Source organism: Zeus faber, assembly GCF_960531495.2.
Source record: "Zeus faber genome assembly, chromosome: 1".
In the NCBI taxonomy this organism is placed as follows: domain Eukaryota; kingdom Metazoa; phylum Chordata; class Actinopteri; order Zeiformes; family Zeidae; genus Zeus; species Zeus faber.
Window position 1 is genome coordinate 12,841,582 of NC_137193.1, and position 20,135 is coordinate 12,861,716.

Below are 20,135 nucleotides of genomic sequence, written 5' to 3' on the forward strand. Positions count from 1 at the left end.
CTGTCGTCCTTATCTCAGGTCTAATTCTGCTTCTAATAGCTCTTCTCGTCTTAGGAAAGTCTATTAATTAACCGCAATCCATTTCACTTTCTCGAACATCTGATAAAGTGCCCAGATTTCCCTTAATCTCATTGTAAATCCCCTCTATTATTTTTTCTCTACACACCCCCCCGCCCCCTCCCCCCGCTGTATATTTAAATTATAATGGTATGTTCATTTTTTCTTTAATTTTCAAAACTTCCACATTCAGTAACCATAGCACGTGTGGCCTTGAGAATTGAGACTCATTCCCCGTCTTTTTGAGATTCACACTTTCCTTTTTCATCTTCCCCGTCTCGGCCTTGGTCTTGGTCTCAGACGAAGTCCTTGGAAACAGCCTCCACAAAGTTGGGAGCTGACATGAGGATCGAGATGGTGCATATGATGTTGAACACGCTGAATCCCACCAGACACAGGCGATCGATGACGGCCCCCGCAAACTTCCACTGGTCGGCCATGCTCTCCGCCTCGTCCTGCTCTCGGAAGCGGTCGGCCATGTAGCGCACCTCCTCCAGGATGGCCTGTAGCTGGGGGTCCCCGACGCCAGCCATGGAGCACGCCCCTCCACCGCCGGGTCCGCCGAAGCCCCCGCCACTGGAGACGGTGCTGGGGCAGCCCACCGTGTCCGTGGTGTGGGTGGGGGGCGGCGGGGAGCTGCAGAACTGAGTGGGCAGGTGCGGAGGGGGGCTGCCCGCCACCCGAGTGGGGCCGGTGGAGATGCTGTTCCTCTGGACGGGGTCGGCGAGGAGCGACGGCTCTTCCAGGCTCTGGAAGCCCATGTAGAGGAGGTTGCCATTGTTGGCGCTGGACTGGACGTGCAGCTGGGGGTGGAGCGGCCCCGTCTGGAGGGGGGCGAGGTTGTGGGGGTGCAGCGGGTGCAGGGTGGCCTCCGGGGGGTTGGGGAGGCTCCCGCTCTGGGACCCCGAGGAGCAGCGGCGCAGGTGGGGGGCGCAGGGCGGCCGCTCAGGGTCGTCTCCCTCCCCGGGGCGCTTCATCCGCAGAAACCACGCCACCCACTGCAGCAGGACGAGCTGCACCTGTTCGAGAGAGAGAGAGAGAGAGAGAGAGAGAGAGAGAGAGAGGGAATAAGCTGGTGAGAAAGCGGATCAGGAAAACAATGGAGGTGGAAGAGAAACAGAGTGGACGGAAGAAGGGTGTAAAGGAAAATCACAGAGATGGAAGGAAACATCACAAGGGATATAAAATAACGGAGAGATTGTTGTGAGGTGCAGCGATGAGCCAGCCTCCCCGCCCCCGAAAAACAACCTTCAAATCAGACCGTCACAACGGGCTTGCAGCTCGTGCGGGCGAGATGCGCTCGCATTAGAGCCGGGGATCGAGATCCCGGAGGCAACTGGTTGGACAGGGTTGAATGACTCTTAAGGACTGCGTGCAGAGAGGACGCTCTGAATGGGAGGAGGTGAGCCCTGGTACCTTGGATCAAAAAAAGCCTGAAGCACCGAAATACAATACGAGGAAATCGTAGAACATCATCTCAGCGTCCCCCGAGCGGCCATATTACGTCCCCAAAGTGCCCTATGTCTGTTGTCGGGCTCCTAATGAGGGGTTTGCGTGTGGGTGACCTCCCTATTAGCCGCCCCCACCCCCACCCAGGCGCTGCTTCTGCTGCTGTCCTTTTTTTTTTTTTTTTCTTTTTTTTTTGTGTGTGCGCAATTATGAAAAATGGTCTGGTTCGATGCCCTCCTCTAAACCGTGTCAATAGTCTTCTTAATTGGCCCGCGTGTCGTCTGAACGTTTTCTCATCTGCATTCACCCAAACTATTCCCAAACCAATACATAAACCCACAGCAATAAAAAAATTAATCCCTAAAAAAACTGATATGCTAAAAATACACAAATGCAAAATACATTAATGGTATACTTTTATGTGATGTGTATTTTAGTGTCCTCATCAAATTGTACTGTTGACTATTTAAATGGAGTCATCTAAAAAAACGTGTTTGGGTTCCCTTTACATATTTAAATTCCCCACATGCACAGCTGCACGTAATAATAGGTCAATGCAGACTGAACATTGCAAACTTCCGTTTTCGATAAATATACACTGTATACAGTATATCTGGTATCAACGCTTAAATCTAGATAAATTCTCTGTTCTCAGCCAATTTCTCTTTTTGCATATATAATAAACCTGCAACTTAGAAAATCTTAGTTCTTTGCGCAATTATGCGCCAAAAACATTTACTCCAGCTCAAACACTTGCGTTGTGTTCTCACGTCAGCAACCGTTTGCTTAACTTTTGTTTTTGTTTTTCGGAGCATTTCTGGAAGGAGTTTCAGCACCGAGAACAGATTCAACGCATTATTTAGCACTAGGAGGGCGGCGGCAGCGGCGGCGGCAGCGGCGGCGGCGGCGGCGGCGGCGGCGGCGGCGGCGGCGGCGGCGGCGGCGGCGGCGGCGGCGGCGGCGGCGGTGGGAGCTGAGTGAAATCCGCCCGCAGAGCCGGCGCTCCCTTTGAAAGCGCCGGCTGTTGAGGGCTGTTTGATGAGCGCTCGCAGACGCACCAACACTTCCCACCGCATGAGACACAACGGGGGAAGAAAGAGAGAGAGAAAGCGAGCGAGCAAGGGAGGGAAGGCGAGGGAGAGAGAACAAACAGCAGAGCTCGAGAACGAATAGAAATGACGGACGGAGGAGAAGTTGTCGAAAATAACGGCAAAGTTGTCGGAGGCGGCGGCGGCGGCGGTGGGGGGTCACAGAGATAGAAGTTTTAAACTACGGTTGAAACGGAGATGGAAACAGAAAGTGAGTCACCAGCGTCTTCTTTCTAAAGTAAAATAAAGAAACGGCTCAAAACCAGTTGAGGACTCACCCATTTCGGCATGTTTCCTCCGTTGGGGTCGTGGTGATGATACTGCAGGACGATCACCGTGGCGATGACTGACATCCCAACGATGATCATGATGCTGGCAAAGTACTGTCCTGGGGCGGAGGGGAGCAGGGTCAGAGTACACCAACTCACGCTGCACGCAGTGTTACGACCGTGACACTGCCTTTTTTTTTTTTTTTTTTTTCTTCACTGGAGCGTTCACGCTCTTAATGTCCACGATTTGCATCCTCAGGCGGAGGAGACGCTGCCTCCGCCTCCGGCTGCCATCACCTCACTAAACATCATCTTCGTCTGGGGACCCGCAATCAATTAGGCGATGGGCGAAATCAGCAGAGCCCGACCGAAAGCTGGCGGCTGCACCGGCCCCCGCACGGACGTTAAAGACCATGTGGAACTGCCGCCGAGAAAAAAAAAAAGAAAGCCGAGAGGGAAAAACGATGCGCGTCCGCCCTGGCGGCTTGTTCCAAGTCGCACCGATTGGCGTCACATTAGTTTTTTTAAATTGCCTCCTGAATGGATGGGGCCGCATTAGACGGACGCACGTATGAACACACACACACACTCACACTCACAGTCACACGCACTTACTCACGCTCACACACGCTTACTCACACACACACACACACACACACACACACATAAATACCTATGAGAGGGATGGAGTCAGACGTGGCCGGCATGATCTCTGCCACGAGCAACATGAAAACTGTGAGAGACAGCAACACCGTGATACCTGCAGAGAGTATAGAGAGACAGACAGACAGTCAGACAGACAGACAGATAGATAGATAGATAGATAGATAGATAGATAGATAGATAGATAGATAGATAGACAGACGGACAGACAGACAGACAAAGATAGATAGATAGATAGATAGATAGATAGACGGACAGACAGGCAGACAGGCAGGCAGACAGACAGACAGATAGATAGATAGTTAGACAGATGGACGGACGGACATATATATATATATAGAGAGATAGACAGATCACAGCTTCCATCACAGTCAGGTCCTGGTGACAGACCGTCGAACCTGAGGCGTCCAGCTTCATGAAATTAGATTTTGATGCAAATGACCGAGCATTGCAGACTGATGCGCTCACGCTAAATCACTCCCAGGCCGACGTCTTCCACCACCACACTTCTGAACCGCACTGCTGAGGCATCTGCAGCGCACGCACGCATGCACGCACTCACGCACACGCGCGCACACGCACTCACACACTCGCGCACACACACACTCATCCTCACTCTCACTCATCTACAGCTTAATTTCCCACAGAACAAATCTGATGAGTGCTTTCCTGGCATCACCGTCCCGACTCCGACGTAGTCAGTTAAATATCGCCACTTCCTGCCGCGTCCGGACGATATTATGGAAATGAATTAGCGCTTTTTGCATCATTTTTCCCCCATTTCCTTTTTTAATGAATGGACAGCGCTCGGGTATTAAAAGTGTGTTCCGGTGCCCTGCAGGGCGGAGACTAAGTGGCTAAGTGACACAGTGCATTCCTGGAAGACGGTGTGGAAGCGCTCTCCTTCCAATCAATCCACTGTCCTTAATTACATCTATACCTTAATTGGCCAGGAATTAAGCAAAAGATATGTTTTGACATCACGGCTAAACGCTCGTCCTCCATCCATTTTAATCTTCCCCCTTTACCTTTCCGGTGCAATTAGTCATGAGTTGGACTCGATGCCTTTGCATTTTGGCGGACCCCGCCACCAACAATGGAACTCCTGGCATGTAGAGGAGTTCACGCATAATGCAAATTACAAAAAATTTGATTTTTTTTTTTATAAACTAAATACTGTTACAAATTACCGCTTTAAAGTGTGAGATGTTTTTTTTTTATTGTCTGCCTCGGTTAAATATATTGCCTCATTTGCTAACTGCATCACTGCAGACACTTACAAAATGGGCTTATCAGTTTACATTATAAACACTTATTTGGAAAACTATATTTTGCAATTTAATGGAAAGTTTATTATATATACTGTAAATGTATTTTTTTTCCTTTTTATTGTTTTTCTGTTATTTTTAGGTTATATCTCCTGTTTATAGTATATATTGCCATATGTTATCGTGTACTGTTAACTGTTTTTTTGTATATATTTTTTAAATCTTACGTACTGTTTCTCTTATTTTCTCTTTTGTTTATGTGTTTATTCTTATTGTATTGCTTTGGTATTATTTTTCTACTGTTTTGATGTTTTGCTGCTGAGACAATTGCATTTTCCCTCTGGGGGAATCTATCTATCTATCTATCAATCTATCTATCTATCAATCTATCTATCTATCTGTTTATCCATCTATCTTTCTATCTGTCTGTCTGTCTGTCTGTCTGTCTGTCTGTCTGTCTGCCTAGCTATCTATAACAACCTGAGATTTAACGGCACAGACAGGCCTGTTTTCCCTCTTCTCCAACTGTTTGCTCTGGTCTTTCTGGTTGTCTCCCCTACTCCTCCACCTCCTCCTCCTCCTCCCTCCTCCCTGAGTCAGTTTTAATTACTTTGCTCTGTCCCTTTCTCATCCTCTTCCCTCTTCTTCCATCTCTATTCCCCTTTGCTGCCTCCTGACACCCTTGCAGCTCGCTCTCTCTCTCTCTCTCTCTCTCTTTCTCTCGCTTACCTTGGCCCCTTTCTTCCTTTTCATCCTGTAATCCCTCCATCTGACCTTTGAAGCCGAGTTGAAGATTCTGAACCGATCTAAAATTAATAGTACATTCTTTCAGTAGCAGGCCCCTTTCGACCGCCGGACCGGTGGTTCTCAAGGCGGGGCACGGGTACCAACAAGGATCCTTCAAGATGTTCCCCAGCAACGCGACTCATATTTGAACTTTGCCGTCATTTCATTCACAAGACGTCAGCACAGTTCCAGGACGTCCACCAATCACTGTTTCACCGGCATCTCCCTGAGCGGAGTAGAGACGCTGATAAGGTCGCTGAGAATCGCCGATCCAGACTGGCCCCCAGGTCCATACCGAGCCTACACGTTCATATTCGTGGCACCTTCCACTCAGAACAGACTAATTAACTGAAGTTGTTTATCGCAAGTGCCAGGAGCTTTTCATCTCGTCTTTTGGATTTTCCCATTTTTGTTTCCAAAACAAATCGGCGACCCGTCTGCCCTTCCTGGAACACCTCGAGGTTCCCGTCCCCGTCCCCTCCGCCGCCACCCCCCTCCCTCCGGTTCCACTCACCCAGCGAGATCTTCTCCCCGGAGTCGGCGGGCAGCACGAAGATCAGCAGCGTCATGGAGGAGAGCAGCACGCAGGGGATGAGCAGGTTGAGGGCGTAGTAGAGCGTCCGCCGCCGCATCGTTACCACGAACGTCACGTCGGGGTACGGCTCCTTGCAGCAGTTGTAGAACGCCTCGTGTCTGGTGCCGGGCACGCCTGAAAGGGAGCGGCACGGGAGCGATGCGGGAAAACCGGAGGGGCCGCGGCGTGATTGGGGAAGCGTTTCGGGAGGGGGGCCGGGCGGAGACTCACCCACTAGGTCCCACTCCCCGTTGGGCATGTAGCCGGAGATGTCGGCCTCGCTCATCTGCAGGTCCAGCAGCCAGCCGTCGTACGTCCACGAGCCGAATTTCAGCTCGCACCTCTGGATGTCGAAGGGGAACCAGCGTACGTCCACGTTGCACGTACTCATGAAGATTCCTGAGAGAGGGGGGGTGAGATGATGACAGCGTCGGGCCCTTTAAACGGACCCGGCGTGGGAACCTTCCCCCAAAAGGCGTAAAAATAATAATAAAATCAATCGCCGCGGGGTCTCCCACGCCGGAGAATATTACACCATCTCAGTCTTCTTCTTCTTCTCCTTCTTCTGCTTCTTCCTCCGCGACGCCAACAGGCGCTCGGAGTGTTCCCCAAATGCGTTTTCCAGCCGACAGGAAAATAAAAGATTCATCGTCCTTTTGCTGTTTGGAATCTTTCCACTGAGGGGCCGGTGTAAAGCCCGGGCACTTTGATGTCGATTCGGCTCGAAAGATAGAGGGAGGGAGCGGGAGAGAGGGGAGAGACGGAGAGGGCGAGGGCGAGGGCGAGCGAGTGAGAGAGAGAGAGAGAGAGAGAGAGAGAGAGATAGAGAGAGAATTTGATTTCACGATGGAAATTATTGCTGTATTTTAATTATAGCCTTGCCGCCCCCTGCCCCCATAAATTAGATTGGTCATCTCAATGACACCTCCCGGCTTTATAAAAGTTCTTAATTATAATATACAGTATATACACATGATATCAACACAGGACCAGGCCACATGACCTTAGTAGTAATTGACTCGTCCCTTCCAACACACACACACAGAACAACAACAACAACCACAAAGGCCCTCTGGGAGCTTCGTGGGTAATTCAAAAGCCGGGGATAAAAGACCACAACGTCATAGACTGGAAGGGAATTAAGACAGATTACAAATTAAAAAGAAAAAAAAAAAAAAAAAAAAGCCGAACAGGAGGGAAGGAAGGATCAGAGCATGACGTAGACCGAGCCCAAACACAGGCGACCGGAGCGGGAGAATCGCGCAGATAACGGGGGAAGGTGGACATTCTGCAGGTCGGGAATGGAGTGATGGTGGGTTTACTCGAAAAAGAAGGGGCGCAGGAGATTGAGAGGAGAGGAGGAGGAGGAGGAGAGGAGGAGGAGGAGGAGGAGGAGGAGGAGGAGGAGGAGGAGGGTAAAGTCTGCAGCATATATCTGTGTTTATCAACGGATACGAGGCTGCGAGGAGATGAAGAAGACCCGGCGGAGGAGGAGGTCGGCTCACCCTGTTCTCTGTGAGAACGGAGGTTCCCGACCGTTACGTGGTTCCATCCAAATGTATGTGGGATTTTAAGCCCACGTTAGAACTGCTGCAACAAATAAAATGCTAAAATGCCAATTAGTTGTGTGTCCTGTGAATGTGAATTGGGTTGGGGCAATTAACTGTGTGGCTGAATTTTTCAGTTCGGACGTTCAACAATAATGCATGGGGATCATGTGGATGTGTGTTATTGCACTGTTATAAGCTTATGCCATGACACTTGGATAAAATGAACAAAAGAAAGGCAATTTAATTGTTAATCAAAATGTATCGCAATCAATCACAATTATTCATAATTAATCGCAATAAATCGCAGTTAATCGCAATTCATCTTAATTAATCGCAATCAATCACAATGAATCGCAGTCAATCGTAATGAATCGCGAGCAACCGCAATTAATCGCGATTAATCGTCAACTAAAATGTTGTGATCGTAACCGCCCTAGGTCCCCATCTTTGATGCCAGGACCCGTAGGCACACTGAATTTTGTCACAAACACATGCGTTAAGAATCCCCACAAAGTGGTCAAAGATAAGTAGATAAGCTTTCCCTCCATTTCAATTCACCGTTGCTTTCTGCCGCGTATTTCAATCTACATCCGTCGGCCCCGTGCCGTCACCGTCGTGCAGACATCGTACGATCGACCTCGGTTGGATATCGTCCACCCCACGACTGTTTTCCTCGCCACCCAATGCAGCGATGTGACCTACTTCTTCACCTCCTTTTACTGTAGCTAGCGAGCAGCGACGCCCCTGCGCCGTGCGCTGCTGCAGGCCATTGAAATCCCACCGCTCCGCGTCGTACATTTAAATGAGTCATTAGGAGAAGCCTCCTCCCGGAATCCACTCAGATCGGTTCACCCTCCTCTTAATCGCTCACCCGACCCCACCCCGCCACCCCACGCCCGCCCGCCCGCCCGCCACCCCTGCTTCTTTTCCAAAAGCATTAAAGCCGGAGATACAGCGGTGAGGGAGTGAGACCCTGTCCCGTCTCTGGCTTCTCCCCATCCTCAGCGCTCCCTGTCGCTCCCTGTCTTCCTCCTCTTCCTCCGTCTCTTTCATCTCTTTCTCCCTCTCTCTCCCGAATTATCCCACCCACTCTCCCTCCCCTCCCCTCCCCTCTCGCCCCAGTTCATATCTCCCAATCAACTGAGGGATTAAGCTGTTTATTGGCCTCCGTCTTTTTCTGTGTCGCCTGAGGTAAACATCATCGCCAGAGAAAGTATTTACGATGGCGTATATATAAATATATATAAATATATATACATATATATATATATATATATTTTTTTTTTTTATGGTTAATGTAATGAGTGCTATTGACGACTTAAATTCCTCAGGTTTATACCCTTAAAAATGTTCAGGTTTATTTTCCCTGCAAGGTATATTACTCTGCCATTTTTATTATGTTATTGTGTAACGGTTAATTTTTCAGGTTTATATTGCCTAATTTGAAAAATGTCCAGGTTTATTTCCCCTGCCAGGTATATTACCCTGCCATATTTATTATGTTATTGTGTAACAGTTAATTTTTCAGGTTTATATTGTTGAATTAAAAAAAAAATTGAGTTTATTTCCCATTATGCTGCCTTTGTTATTGCGCAGTTAACTGTGAGGTTTATTCGACACTTTTCATTTTTATATTTTTATTTGATTGTTTGTTGTGATTATTACTGCCTTTTGTTTTTTTATGTGAGCTGCTCTGTCCATCTATCTATACATCTATCCATCATCTATCTATCTATCTATCTATCTATTTATCTATCTATCTATCTATCTATCTATCTATCTATCTATCTATCTATCTGTTTGTCTGTCTGTCTGTCTGTCTGTCTGTCTGTCTGTCTGTCTGTCTGTCTGTCTGTCTGCCTAGCTATCTATTACTCTATATCTATATCTTTCCACCGTAATCACTTTGGCCAATTTCTTCATTTCTCGGGGTGAATAACAAAACTGATACACTCCACAGTAAATCAATCCATCATGCAATTTCCCCCAAAAATATAATTTATGTTAATATTTTGCAGGCGTTTTTTTTTGCAGATGTTATAATTATTATTTTTTTAGGTTTAATGTTTGTTTTTCACAGCCATCAGCCCTTTTCCCTCCACGGGTGGTTGCTTTGTTCCCAAACTGCCCACACAACGTCAGAGAGATCCCACAAAGACTCTGGGACGTGAGATAGCGCACAGAGGCCATAATAACACACACACACACACACACACACAGACACACACACACACACACACACACACACACACACACACACACACACACACACACACACACACACACACACACACACACACACACACACACACACACAGAAACACATGGAATGGAAATGTGTTTAGCAGAGGTCTCTGGCATTCAAGTAATTCACCGAAAGTGAACAAAAGTGTATTTAGTCTCGCCTTCGTACAACGTAACCAAAACACGGAGGCTTTTTAAGGCTTTCATTATGAAGCAGCCAGAATGCCAAGTAGCCCAGAAAAAAAGGCACTTTCATGTATTTCATTCAAGAGTGTTTTCTCAAAAGGGCTGCAAGGAATTGGAAACCTGTCAAATTTTCCTAAATATGTTAATCATCTTTGATCGGTCATTTGTATTAACCCCCCCAAAAACACATACACAGTTGTATACAGTGTGACAGTGGGATGGAGGGAACGGTATAGGGCTGAGGTACTGTTTATAGTATCCATAACATCATATGAGACCAGAAATTGTCTGGGATTTTGGGTCATCGTAATATCCTGATATGGTTAATATTTCATGTTAATTAACTGCTTTTAATTACAGGAAAGGGATGCCATTTTCTGAACAAGGTTAATCAGTCACATTAATTATTGGCTTTTGTTGCCTATTCACACAGGCTGATAATACATAAAATAAAAAAATAAAAAAATAAAAATGTTAAATAATAATAATAATAGTAATAATAATAATAATAATAATAATAATAATAATAATAATAAACATAGCTGCTGGCAACAATACATGGGGTCCATTTAAGTCGTGTTAGTGACAAATTACATTTTGAAGTGTTGGCGTCTTTCTGTGACTAATTACAATTTCACTGGTTCTAGTTTTCCGACACGTTCCTAGTACATGAATGCATCATTCCTTCCCACAGTCAGGTGGTCTTGACTCGAGTTTCTGTGGCTCAATGTTTTTATGGGTCCGAGTTTTTCGATGGCTTACTATTCCATGAAACCGGAAAACAGTTGACGTTTTTACATGATTATACAAAATTTTCAACGATTTTGTATTTCTGGGATGGATCCCCAAATAATAATAATAATAATAATAATAATAATAATAATAATAATAATAATAATAATAATAATTAAAACAAATAATTAAAATAAATTAAAATTTTATTATTTTCAATGAACTGATGAAAATAACAACCCCTCAGATTTTGAAACTTTAAATAAACGTATCTCATAAAATGTAATTTATTAGTCATGTCAAATTAGCAGAAGTAAAAACAAAAACATAAACAAACAAAAAGAACATTTCTTAACATTTCACACACAATAATCATCATATCTCAGTTTTATATTTGTTTACCACATTATTTTCAAATTTGCAAATTGAACTACATACTCCTAATTACTTGTCACAACTCTTCCGCAAGTGTACCCCTTTGACAGATAAACATCTTTTTTTTGTATATTTGTCCTTACACTTGTTTTTTTTTTTTTACAATTTAGACACTTTAAAAATATAATTTATATATAGTATAAACTGTTTGGGGCCGGGCATTGAACCTTGTGGAACCCCACAAGTAACCTTCAACAAATCAGATTCAACTTTATTTCCTTTATTTCTATTATGTCCCTCTAATACCATATCTCTCCAGTTTCTTTGTTAATAAGCTCAGATCAATAGTCTTGAATTCTTTTCCCTTCGGTCTATTTACCCCTCCCCCCCGCAGTATTACAGTAGGAATCTCTTCTACCAGTTCCATCAGTACCATGGTGGTGGACCTATTTGCTATTTGATGCTCACTCAATGAATTGTGTTTTTCTATGATGTTATCAAGCCTTTGCACAAATCGGTTTTTCCATTATTTTTTTTTTGAGAACTGGCAGAGCAGAGAGATTGTTGTATAGTTGGAGAATAGACATCTATGTCCACTTTTATAAATGTGAATGACTTCTGCTGTTTTCATTTTGCTGGGAAAAATACCTGCTTAGAAGGATTGATTGCAGATGTGCGTAAGTGGTTTCATTATACATTCTACAATATTTTTTTACCAACAACATATCAATTGCAATCCCATCAGCTGACTTTTTATTGTTAACATTTTTTAATAATGTCACGCATTTCCTTTTCATTAACACCCCTAATACAGAGGGAACAGGAGTGTTTATAAACAATATCTTCATCTGCACCATACTTATTTCTCGGCTCTCATTTGTTAAATGCAATCCGACATTTACAAAATAATCATTCAATTCAAAGGCAATTTATTTTGTATAATTTATAATTGTGTTGTTATCATTTACAAAGTAAAGCTCCTTGTTTCTTTTGATCTGTATTTAAAAAATCTCCTAATACATTTTTCTTTTTTCATGCATTTTCCATCCCCTTGGGTATCCATTTGTGCATTCCTTGTGACTATTCTCAAAGGACAGTTTTTAAAGCATAATATTCACATACCCTGTGAAAGATCTGAATATCTGATGGAATCACCAATAGTCAACCCCAAATAATTGTCAAATTATAGATATCAAGGTTAGGGCGTGGAAAAACGATAAACGACGACCGCTGAAACCCCCCTGTTCAGAAGGAGGAATATTCAGAAATTCTAGCAATTGAGAGAAAAATAACAGCAATTTTCTTTTAGAAATATGAAAAGTACAAAGATGTTCAGCAGATTTGAATCACTGGAATTGGAACAATATGGGATGTTAACACAAGAAAAAAATCAACCAGTTGTTTTTTTTTTTAACACGCCACACCCCACCCCCCCTACTGGGGATCAAATCCACACCCTGACACGGTATGAGGCGTCACCAACCTGACCTGACCTCCTTCCACCAAGGATTTGCAGATATTTTATGACGCAAGAATCAGGTTTTGCAAACTCCGTCCGCCGCATTCGGAATCGATTTAGAAAGACGAGCGAATCCTTTAAAAGGGGAAAAAAAAAAAAAGAGTTTCCCCTCTGACGTGAAGTCACTAATCCCTAAACACAGCCATTATTATTCAGCACCAGCTCCCGAAAAAAACATAAACCTTAAAACGCTTTGATGAGCCGCTGTAAACAATATAGTTATATCTCCCCACATGAGACACATTCCACCTACATGGATATAAAGATATATAAAGACATATATATACTGTGTATATATATATATATATATATATATATATATACTGTATATATTTTAACAAGCAGCAGACAGATGCCGTAACCTTGGAGATGTTTTCTCACTTCTGCTGCGGTGGAAACAATCTCAGTCGCAGCTTAGCTCCCGAAATAAAACGCCGCCGCCTCAAAGAGAAGGAGGCATCAAGAGCAGCGGGGACCAGATTACCTTTTTTTAGGAACACCCCCCCTACCCGGGCCTCCACCCAAAAGCCGGTTCCTCCGTCTTATCTGACGGTGCCACAACGCTGGACCAACACACCGCCCACAGAACCAAGAAGAAGACCCCATGATGAGGGGATGGGGTTTTACCACCAGCTCTTTCTTTCTTTCTTTCTTTCTTTCTTTTTCTTTCTTTATTATTATTTTTTCTTTCTCCATTAATTTGTCATATTCTCTCTATCCAACTATATTCTATCAATATATATTCCATATATTGAATATATAATATATAATATAATCTTATATATGTATACATATATACAATATATTCTGTATATCACTCTTCCTACTCTCAGTTTATTCTTTCTTTCTTTCTTTCTTTCTTTCTTTCTTTCTTTCTTTCTTTCTTTCTTTCTTTCTTTCGTTCTTTCTTTCTTTCTTTCCTTCTTTCCTTCTCTACCTCTTCCTCTATAATGTTATTCAAATTAAATTATTGTTATTATATATATATTATTGTTAAAATTCTTTATAATCTATCTATCTATCTATCTATCTATCTATCTATCTATCTATCTATCTATCTATCTATCTATCTATCTATCTATCTATCTATCTATCTCTATTATATCACCCTTAATTTTTCCTTTGATAACGTTTTTTCTTTCTTTCTTTCTTTCTTTCTTTCTTTCTTTCTTTCTTTTTCTACCTCTTCCCCCACAATTTTCCTCTTGCATTGCCAATTTTACCCTTCCTTGCTTTCATTCTGTCCTTCACTTTTCCTTCTTTCTCTACCTCTTCCTCCATATTTATATCATCTCATTCAAATTCCTCCCGTTCTATCTCTATTCTCTCTCTCTCTATGTATATATATATATATATATATATATATATATATATATATATATATATATATAGACACTTCCTTTTGCTTCCCCTTCACTCAATTTTTCTTTTATTTCTTTCTTTCTTTCTCCCTTTCTTTATTTCTGTCTTTTTTCTTTCTTTCTCTCTTTCTCTCTTTCTTTCTCCCTTTCTTTCTTTCTGTCTTCTTTCTTTCTTTCTTTCTTTCTCTCTTTCTTTCTCTCTTTCTTTCTTTCTGGTCTCATCCTGTGACGGGGAGCAACCCCCCGTATCAAAAAACACACTCCTCCGACTTGTTCTTTATTTTCCCCAACTGGCTCTGATCCAAATTGCATTATCAAAGCTCTGTGTTTGAAGGCGGCAGCAGCTTATAAATAAGCATGGCCGCCGATTACAGAACTATGAGCTTTCCTCAAAGAACCGTCTGTGACTCGGCTTGGTTCGGCACGACGCGAGGGATTACATCAGAGACACTGTTTTAATGATGGAGAGACGCAACGGCCGAGAAGGTACAAAGTTAAGACCCCCGGAAAGCCCAGGGGAGGGCGTGGCTCTGACGGGAGGAAGCCGAGGCGTTATTTAAAGACGCTCCCCGGCACACGGGGAACCGGGAACAATGACGAACCATCGCTGCCGATTTATGTGATTTTAATATTAATGCCCCCGCGCACGGAGATGGGAAGAGGCAGATGCAGCTACAGCTGGGAGGAGAAACAGGAGGATGAAGCAACAGAGAGGGATGGGAGGACAGAGAGAGAGCAAGAGAGAGAGAGAGAGAGAGAGAGATGAGGACAGAGAGAGAGAGAGAGATGAAGACAGAGAGAGAGGGGGATGAGGACAGAGAGAGAGAGAGAGAAATGAGGACAGAGGGGGATGAGGACAGAGAGAGAGAGAGAGATGAGGACAGAGAGAGAGGGGGATGAGGACAGAGATAGAGAGGGGGACAGAGAGAGAGAGAGAGAGAGAGAGAGAGAGAGATGGAGGGCAGAGAGCGAGACACGAGGACAGAGAAAGAGAGAGAGATGGAGGAAAGAGAGAAAGAGATGGAGGACAGAGAGAGATAGAAAACAGGGAGAGAGAAATGGAGGACAGAGAGAGAGAGAGAGGGAGTGCGGACAGAGAGAGAGAGAGAGAGAGAGAGCGATAAATGACCAGGAGAGAGATGGAGAACAGAGAAAGAGAAGGATGAAGTCTGTGGACAGAGAGAAAGGGATGGAGGACAGGGAAAAAGAGGAATAGAGAACAGTGAGAGAGAGAAAGATGGAGGACAGAGAGAGAGAGACAAGAACAGAGAGAGAGATGAGGACTGAAAGAGAGAAAGAGAGATGAGGGCAGAGAGAGAGCGATAGAGAGAGCGAGAGAGAGAGAGAGAGATGGAGGAAACAGAGAAAGAGATGGAGGACAAAGAGAGAGATGGAGGACAGAGAGAGAGAGAGATGGAGGACGGAGAGGGAGGGATGGAGGAAGGGGCGATGGGGGGACGGAGAACAGAGAGAGAGACTCACCCGGGGGGAGGTATTCTGCGTAGCCGCTGGAATTGACCAGGACGTTGGTCTTGAAGGTGGAGTCAAAATCATCATCTGCACTGAAGGAGAAGAAGACGGAACTTAAGACACTAGTCTCAATGTGAAGGGTGTGTGTATGTGTGTGTGTGTTTGTGTCCTTGTGAGTTTCTATGTGTGTTGTGTGCATTTGCGTGTGTGTGTGTGTGTGTGTGTGTGTGTGCATGCATGTGTGTATGTATCTCTATGTGTGTATTTCTGTGTGTGTGTGTGTATGCGTGTGTTTCTATGTTTGTGTGTGTGTTCTTGTAAGTTTCTACAGTAGGTGTGTTTGTGCCCATCTGTGTGTGTGTGTGTGTGTGTGTGTGTGTGTGTGTGTGTGTGTGTGTTTATGTGTGTGTTTCTATACTTGCGTGTGTGTGTGTGTGTGTGTTTCTATGTATGCGTTCTTGTGTGTTTTTGAGTGTTTCTGTATGTGTTTCTATGTGAATATGTGTGTTTCTATGTGTGGATTCTTGTGTGTTTCTGTGCGTGTTTCTGTGTGTGTGTGTGTGTTTCTATGTTTGTGTGTGTTTCTATGTGTGCGTTCTTGTGTGAGTATTTCTGTGTGTGTTTCTATATATGTGTGTGTGTGTATTAATGATCACTCTGAAAACTTGTTTTGCGCACATCTGCGTATGTGTCTGTGTGTGTGTTTCTATACGTGGATTCTTGTGTGTGTGTGTGTGTGTGTTTGTGCATGTGTGTGTTTCTACATATGTGTGTCCGTGTGTGTGTTTCTATGTGTGTGTGTGTGTGTGTGTGTGTGTTTCTGTGTGTTTCAATATGTGTGTATGTGCGTTTCTATATATGTCTGTGTGTGTGTGTTTGTATGTGAGTGTGTTTCTGTGTGCGTTTCTATGTGTGTGTTTGTGTATGTGTGTGTGTGTGTGTGTGTGTGTGTGTGTGTGTGTGTGTGTGTGTGTGTGTGTGTGTGTATGTGTGTGTGTGTCTTCCCCCCTCTCTCTCTGTTCTCCATCCCAAAGTGTGTGTTACCTGTTGTACAGCAGGATGTCCGGCGTCCAGATCTGGTCGGTGGTGAAGCGGAGGTTCTTCACGCCGGGATGCTCGCTCTGGTTCCACTGCAGATAGTGGTCGAACCAGCTCTGAAACACGGGGACACGCTCCCAAATAAGGTTTCTATTGTTTCGAGAATGCAGAAATCACCGAAAAATGTTGAACATCCAACCTAAAAGGAAAACCGGTTTATATTTTCACCTTAATGTGTGTCACGACCGCCTCATTGAACAACATATTGCTGGTATTAGAACTATTCTCTCTCTAATACCGGTTCGATTGAAAAGATTCTGGTCCAAAAATACGTTTAAGGGCCGGAAATCCTGGAGTTTTCCTCTTCCGAAAACAGCCAAAGTAACTGCGTAGATCATTTTTATTCAAGTGAATTCTGGATTTTAAATTTTAAACACCAAAGCATTTTTGGTTAAATTGACCCTCGATCCAATTGTAAGAGATAGTGTTAAAAATGTTTGGTTCCGAGGGGGGGACCGCCCGGTGACACCGCTATCCTCAACAAATGTTTTCAGGTACAGGTTCACTCTAAAGCTCGCTCGGCGCTGAGTCTTCACGAATCTCCCGAAATTCCCGGGATTCCCGAATTTCCCTCTGGGCGGTTATTAGCGTTATATCTTATCTAATCCCTACTTACCATGCGCAGCCAGATGTTGGTGGTCAGCACCTGGTTCTTCTCGTCCTATAAAAATTGTGAAAAAAAAAAAAAAAAAAAGACAACATTTCGGTATGTTTCCCACAGATCTCCTCCTTCCTCGGAGGACATGTATCCCCTGGATGGCAGCGTCAAGCCTTTTGCGGTGACAGGGCGAAAGAAGAGCCGACAGCTCATCTCATCACCGCCAACCGGACAAATGGCCGCTCACCTTTTTGGCTCCCGAACTCCACCGTACAACACAATGCCAGCTAATCACACTGAGCTTTTTAACTCCATAACCTGGAGGTGATCCATCAGGACTACAGACCGCCAATGCAACAAAATAAAAGTGCAAAAATGAGTATTTATTCCGATGACTTGGTGGTCCTTCCGTCCTTTTTCTGTTCACACTTTATTCTCATCTATATTGACGCCGACGGGACATTAAGGATACCCGATCATCCTGACCTTGTGACCCTGGAGGCGAGGACCCCGACACACCTTTGACTGCGGACCGACACAAGGAACCGGATTTTAAAACTGTGTGTTCCACATATGCAGCGCATCCTAACCGGCCCTCCGAGCAAACATGCCGGCCCCTCAAAATTGACCTCCCCAGCACTGTCAACCCCAGTGTTTTTCAGCTCCACCCGTGTGCCATGAGAGATTGCCGCATACCAAGGTAAATAAGGGAACTTTTGTTGTCGCAAGATCAAAATTGTAAGGTCTGGACAAGCCACCAGGACAAGCTTCACGCTGAAAGTGACGACTATTAGTGACGAAAGGTTCGGCTCCTATCTGAGATTCGTCTCTCGAGGGGCGTTCGATTTATTTCGACCCTCGCTTCGTTTCGGTTTCAGTCGGTGTTGAGGCGCGGCCGAGAAGGGTCAGAGGAGTATTGGGTGGAATTCTCCCGAGAATTCAGGGCCAGACAAAATCATTAAATTTAGCAGAATGCACGGTGGAAAGTGTAACTCAGTCACATTCGATATGAAGGAAATGCCGACATATATTTTCTTTTTTCTTTTTTTCTGCTGTGCTATTTAATTTAGTCCTCAGTAATTATTTGCAGTTTGTGAGTGGATGATTCACTCGCTTGCCCGCTCTTTCGTCAGAGCGACTCCGGGCTCCTGAGTCGTTTCAAAGATTTGTTCACTGTGAACGAACCGTTTGCAAGCCTTGCATCACCAACTATGAGTCGCCCATAATAATAATAATAATAATAATAATAATAATAAGCAGTTCTATGTGTTTGTGACATTTCGTAGCGTTTTTGGTGGTCAGCGGGATAGACGTACCACGTCCATGATCTGGATCAGGCTGAGGGTGAAGACGATGGTGAGCGGCTGCGAGTCGTTCCCCACGGGGCGCTCCATGCGGTTGTAGTCCTTCAGCAGGTTCTTCAGCAGGTTCCTCTGGTAGGGGCCCTGCTCCGTCACTGGAGAGGGGGAAGATACAGCGGAGCTGATCCGAAGCGGCGGGAAGAAGCAATCTAAAAGCAAAGTATTTCGGAACGGCCTCCGTGCGAAGAACAGCAAGTAAGAGAGATTACATTTTTAAACAGGGAGATGGGATTTGAGACGATGAAATTAGAGAAGCGGAGACTAACGGCGGATTCCTGATCGCCGTCGGCCGCTCTCATCTCCGTGTGCTGTGACATTCACGCTTCTCCGGAGTGTGATTCAAACACGGGAAGGGAAGACGCAACTCCTGAATTATGTATCAAATGTGGGGTTTGTATACGGAACGGGGGGGGGGAAGCGGGGACGGACGCCCGAGAAGAAGGAGAAGAGTGGAATCCGCTCGTTAGGACGTTGTCAGAGGCGAGAGCGGTGGACGGCAACGGGTAATGAGGCGGTTTCATGGGGAACGGCAAAAGAGGAAGCAATGTTTGGGCTGCTACAGCATCACCCTTTCTCATCACTTATGCAGGGGTGTGTGAGCCCAATGTGCCGATACAGGAGGTTTGAGAAGATGAGATAAGATAAAATAAGTTAAGATAAATTGCCATCAAATAAGATCAAATAAGATCAAATAAGATAAGATGAGATAAGATAAAATAGGTTAAATAAGATAAAATAAGATAAGATAAGATACAAATAAGATAAAATAACATAAAATAAAATAACATAAGATAAGATGAGATCCTTTTCACGTGTCCCAGCAGCCGACGTTGACAGAACAGTCCAAGTCAAAAGAGAAATAATGAAATAAAACACAATAAAATATACACTAAACAACACAAAAGTCCTCAGTGATGTCAGACTTGGGCGGGGGTGGGGAGGGTCTGACTGCCCAAATAATCCCATTCAAGGCGTTGCAAGGCTCTCAGGACGCACATTGATGTCTTCAATCACACTGGAAATTAATGAGGCGTAGCTTGCGGAGCTGGTTCTGTCGGACAACTCGACGGCGCCACACGCTTCCACGCCCTTATTTGGGCGGCCTATTTAAGCAGCCAATCCCTCCTGCCCCGCCTGCTCTGCTTCCTGCTCTGCTTGCTGCGTTGCTGCGCTCCCTCCACCTCCCCAGCATCCACCTGTTGGGCTCTACTCCAAAGGGGGGATTGGAGCTCTAAAATTTCCAGCCCATTAAGCATGCGATGAGCAGTAAAGCCCGGACGCCACAAACGCAAACGACGCCAAATAAATAAAGATCATTTCAAATTAAGTGGAGAAGTTGTCCGTCAGAACTCTAATTCCACCTCCGTCAGCGCCGGGGCCCGGGAACCTTTTGCTGCCGCTGCCCCGATTGCATCTCTGGCCGTTTCTCACGGACAGCCCGTCATCCGTCTTTTTCAACCCTCGGCTACGGCGCCGCCTCCTCGGCT

At 44.9% G+C, this 20,135-nt stretch overlaps 1 protein-coding gene across 1 annotated transcript in view; it reads right to left on the minus strand.

Moving 5' to 3' along the window:
- Nucleotides 1-353: 353 nt before the first annotated feature.
- The window catches only part of chrna11 (cholinergic receptor, nicotinic, alpha 11), a gene marked incomplete at its 3' end in the record, with an annotated part of 20,701 nt that continues 919 nt past the window's right edge, over nt 354-20,135 (minus strand). The window contains exons 2-10 of the mRNA XM_079999985.1: nt 18,604-18,743; nt 17,306-17,350; nt 16,636-16,745; nt 15,604-15,683; nt 6,386-6,553; nt 6,095-6,289; nt 3,537-3,623; nt 2,873-2,982; nt 354-1,076 (exon numbers count right to left, since the gene is read on the minus strand). Of these exons, the coding sequence (XP_079856111.1) occupies nt 354-1,076; nt 2,873-2,982; nt 3,537-3,623; nt 6,095-6,289; nt 6,386-6,553; nt 15,604-15,683; nt 16,636-16,745; nt 17,306-17,350; nt 18,604-18,681 (1,596 nt within the window). The 5' untranslated portion in view covers nt 18,682-18,743. The remainder of the gene's footprint in view (nt 1,077-2,872; nt 2,983-3,536; nt 3,624-6,094; nt 6,290-6,385; nt 6,554-15,603; nt 15,684-16,635; nt 16,746-17,305; nt 17,351-18,603; nt 18,744-20,135) is intronic.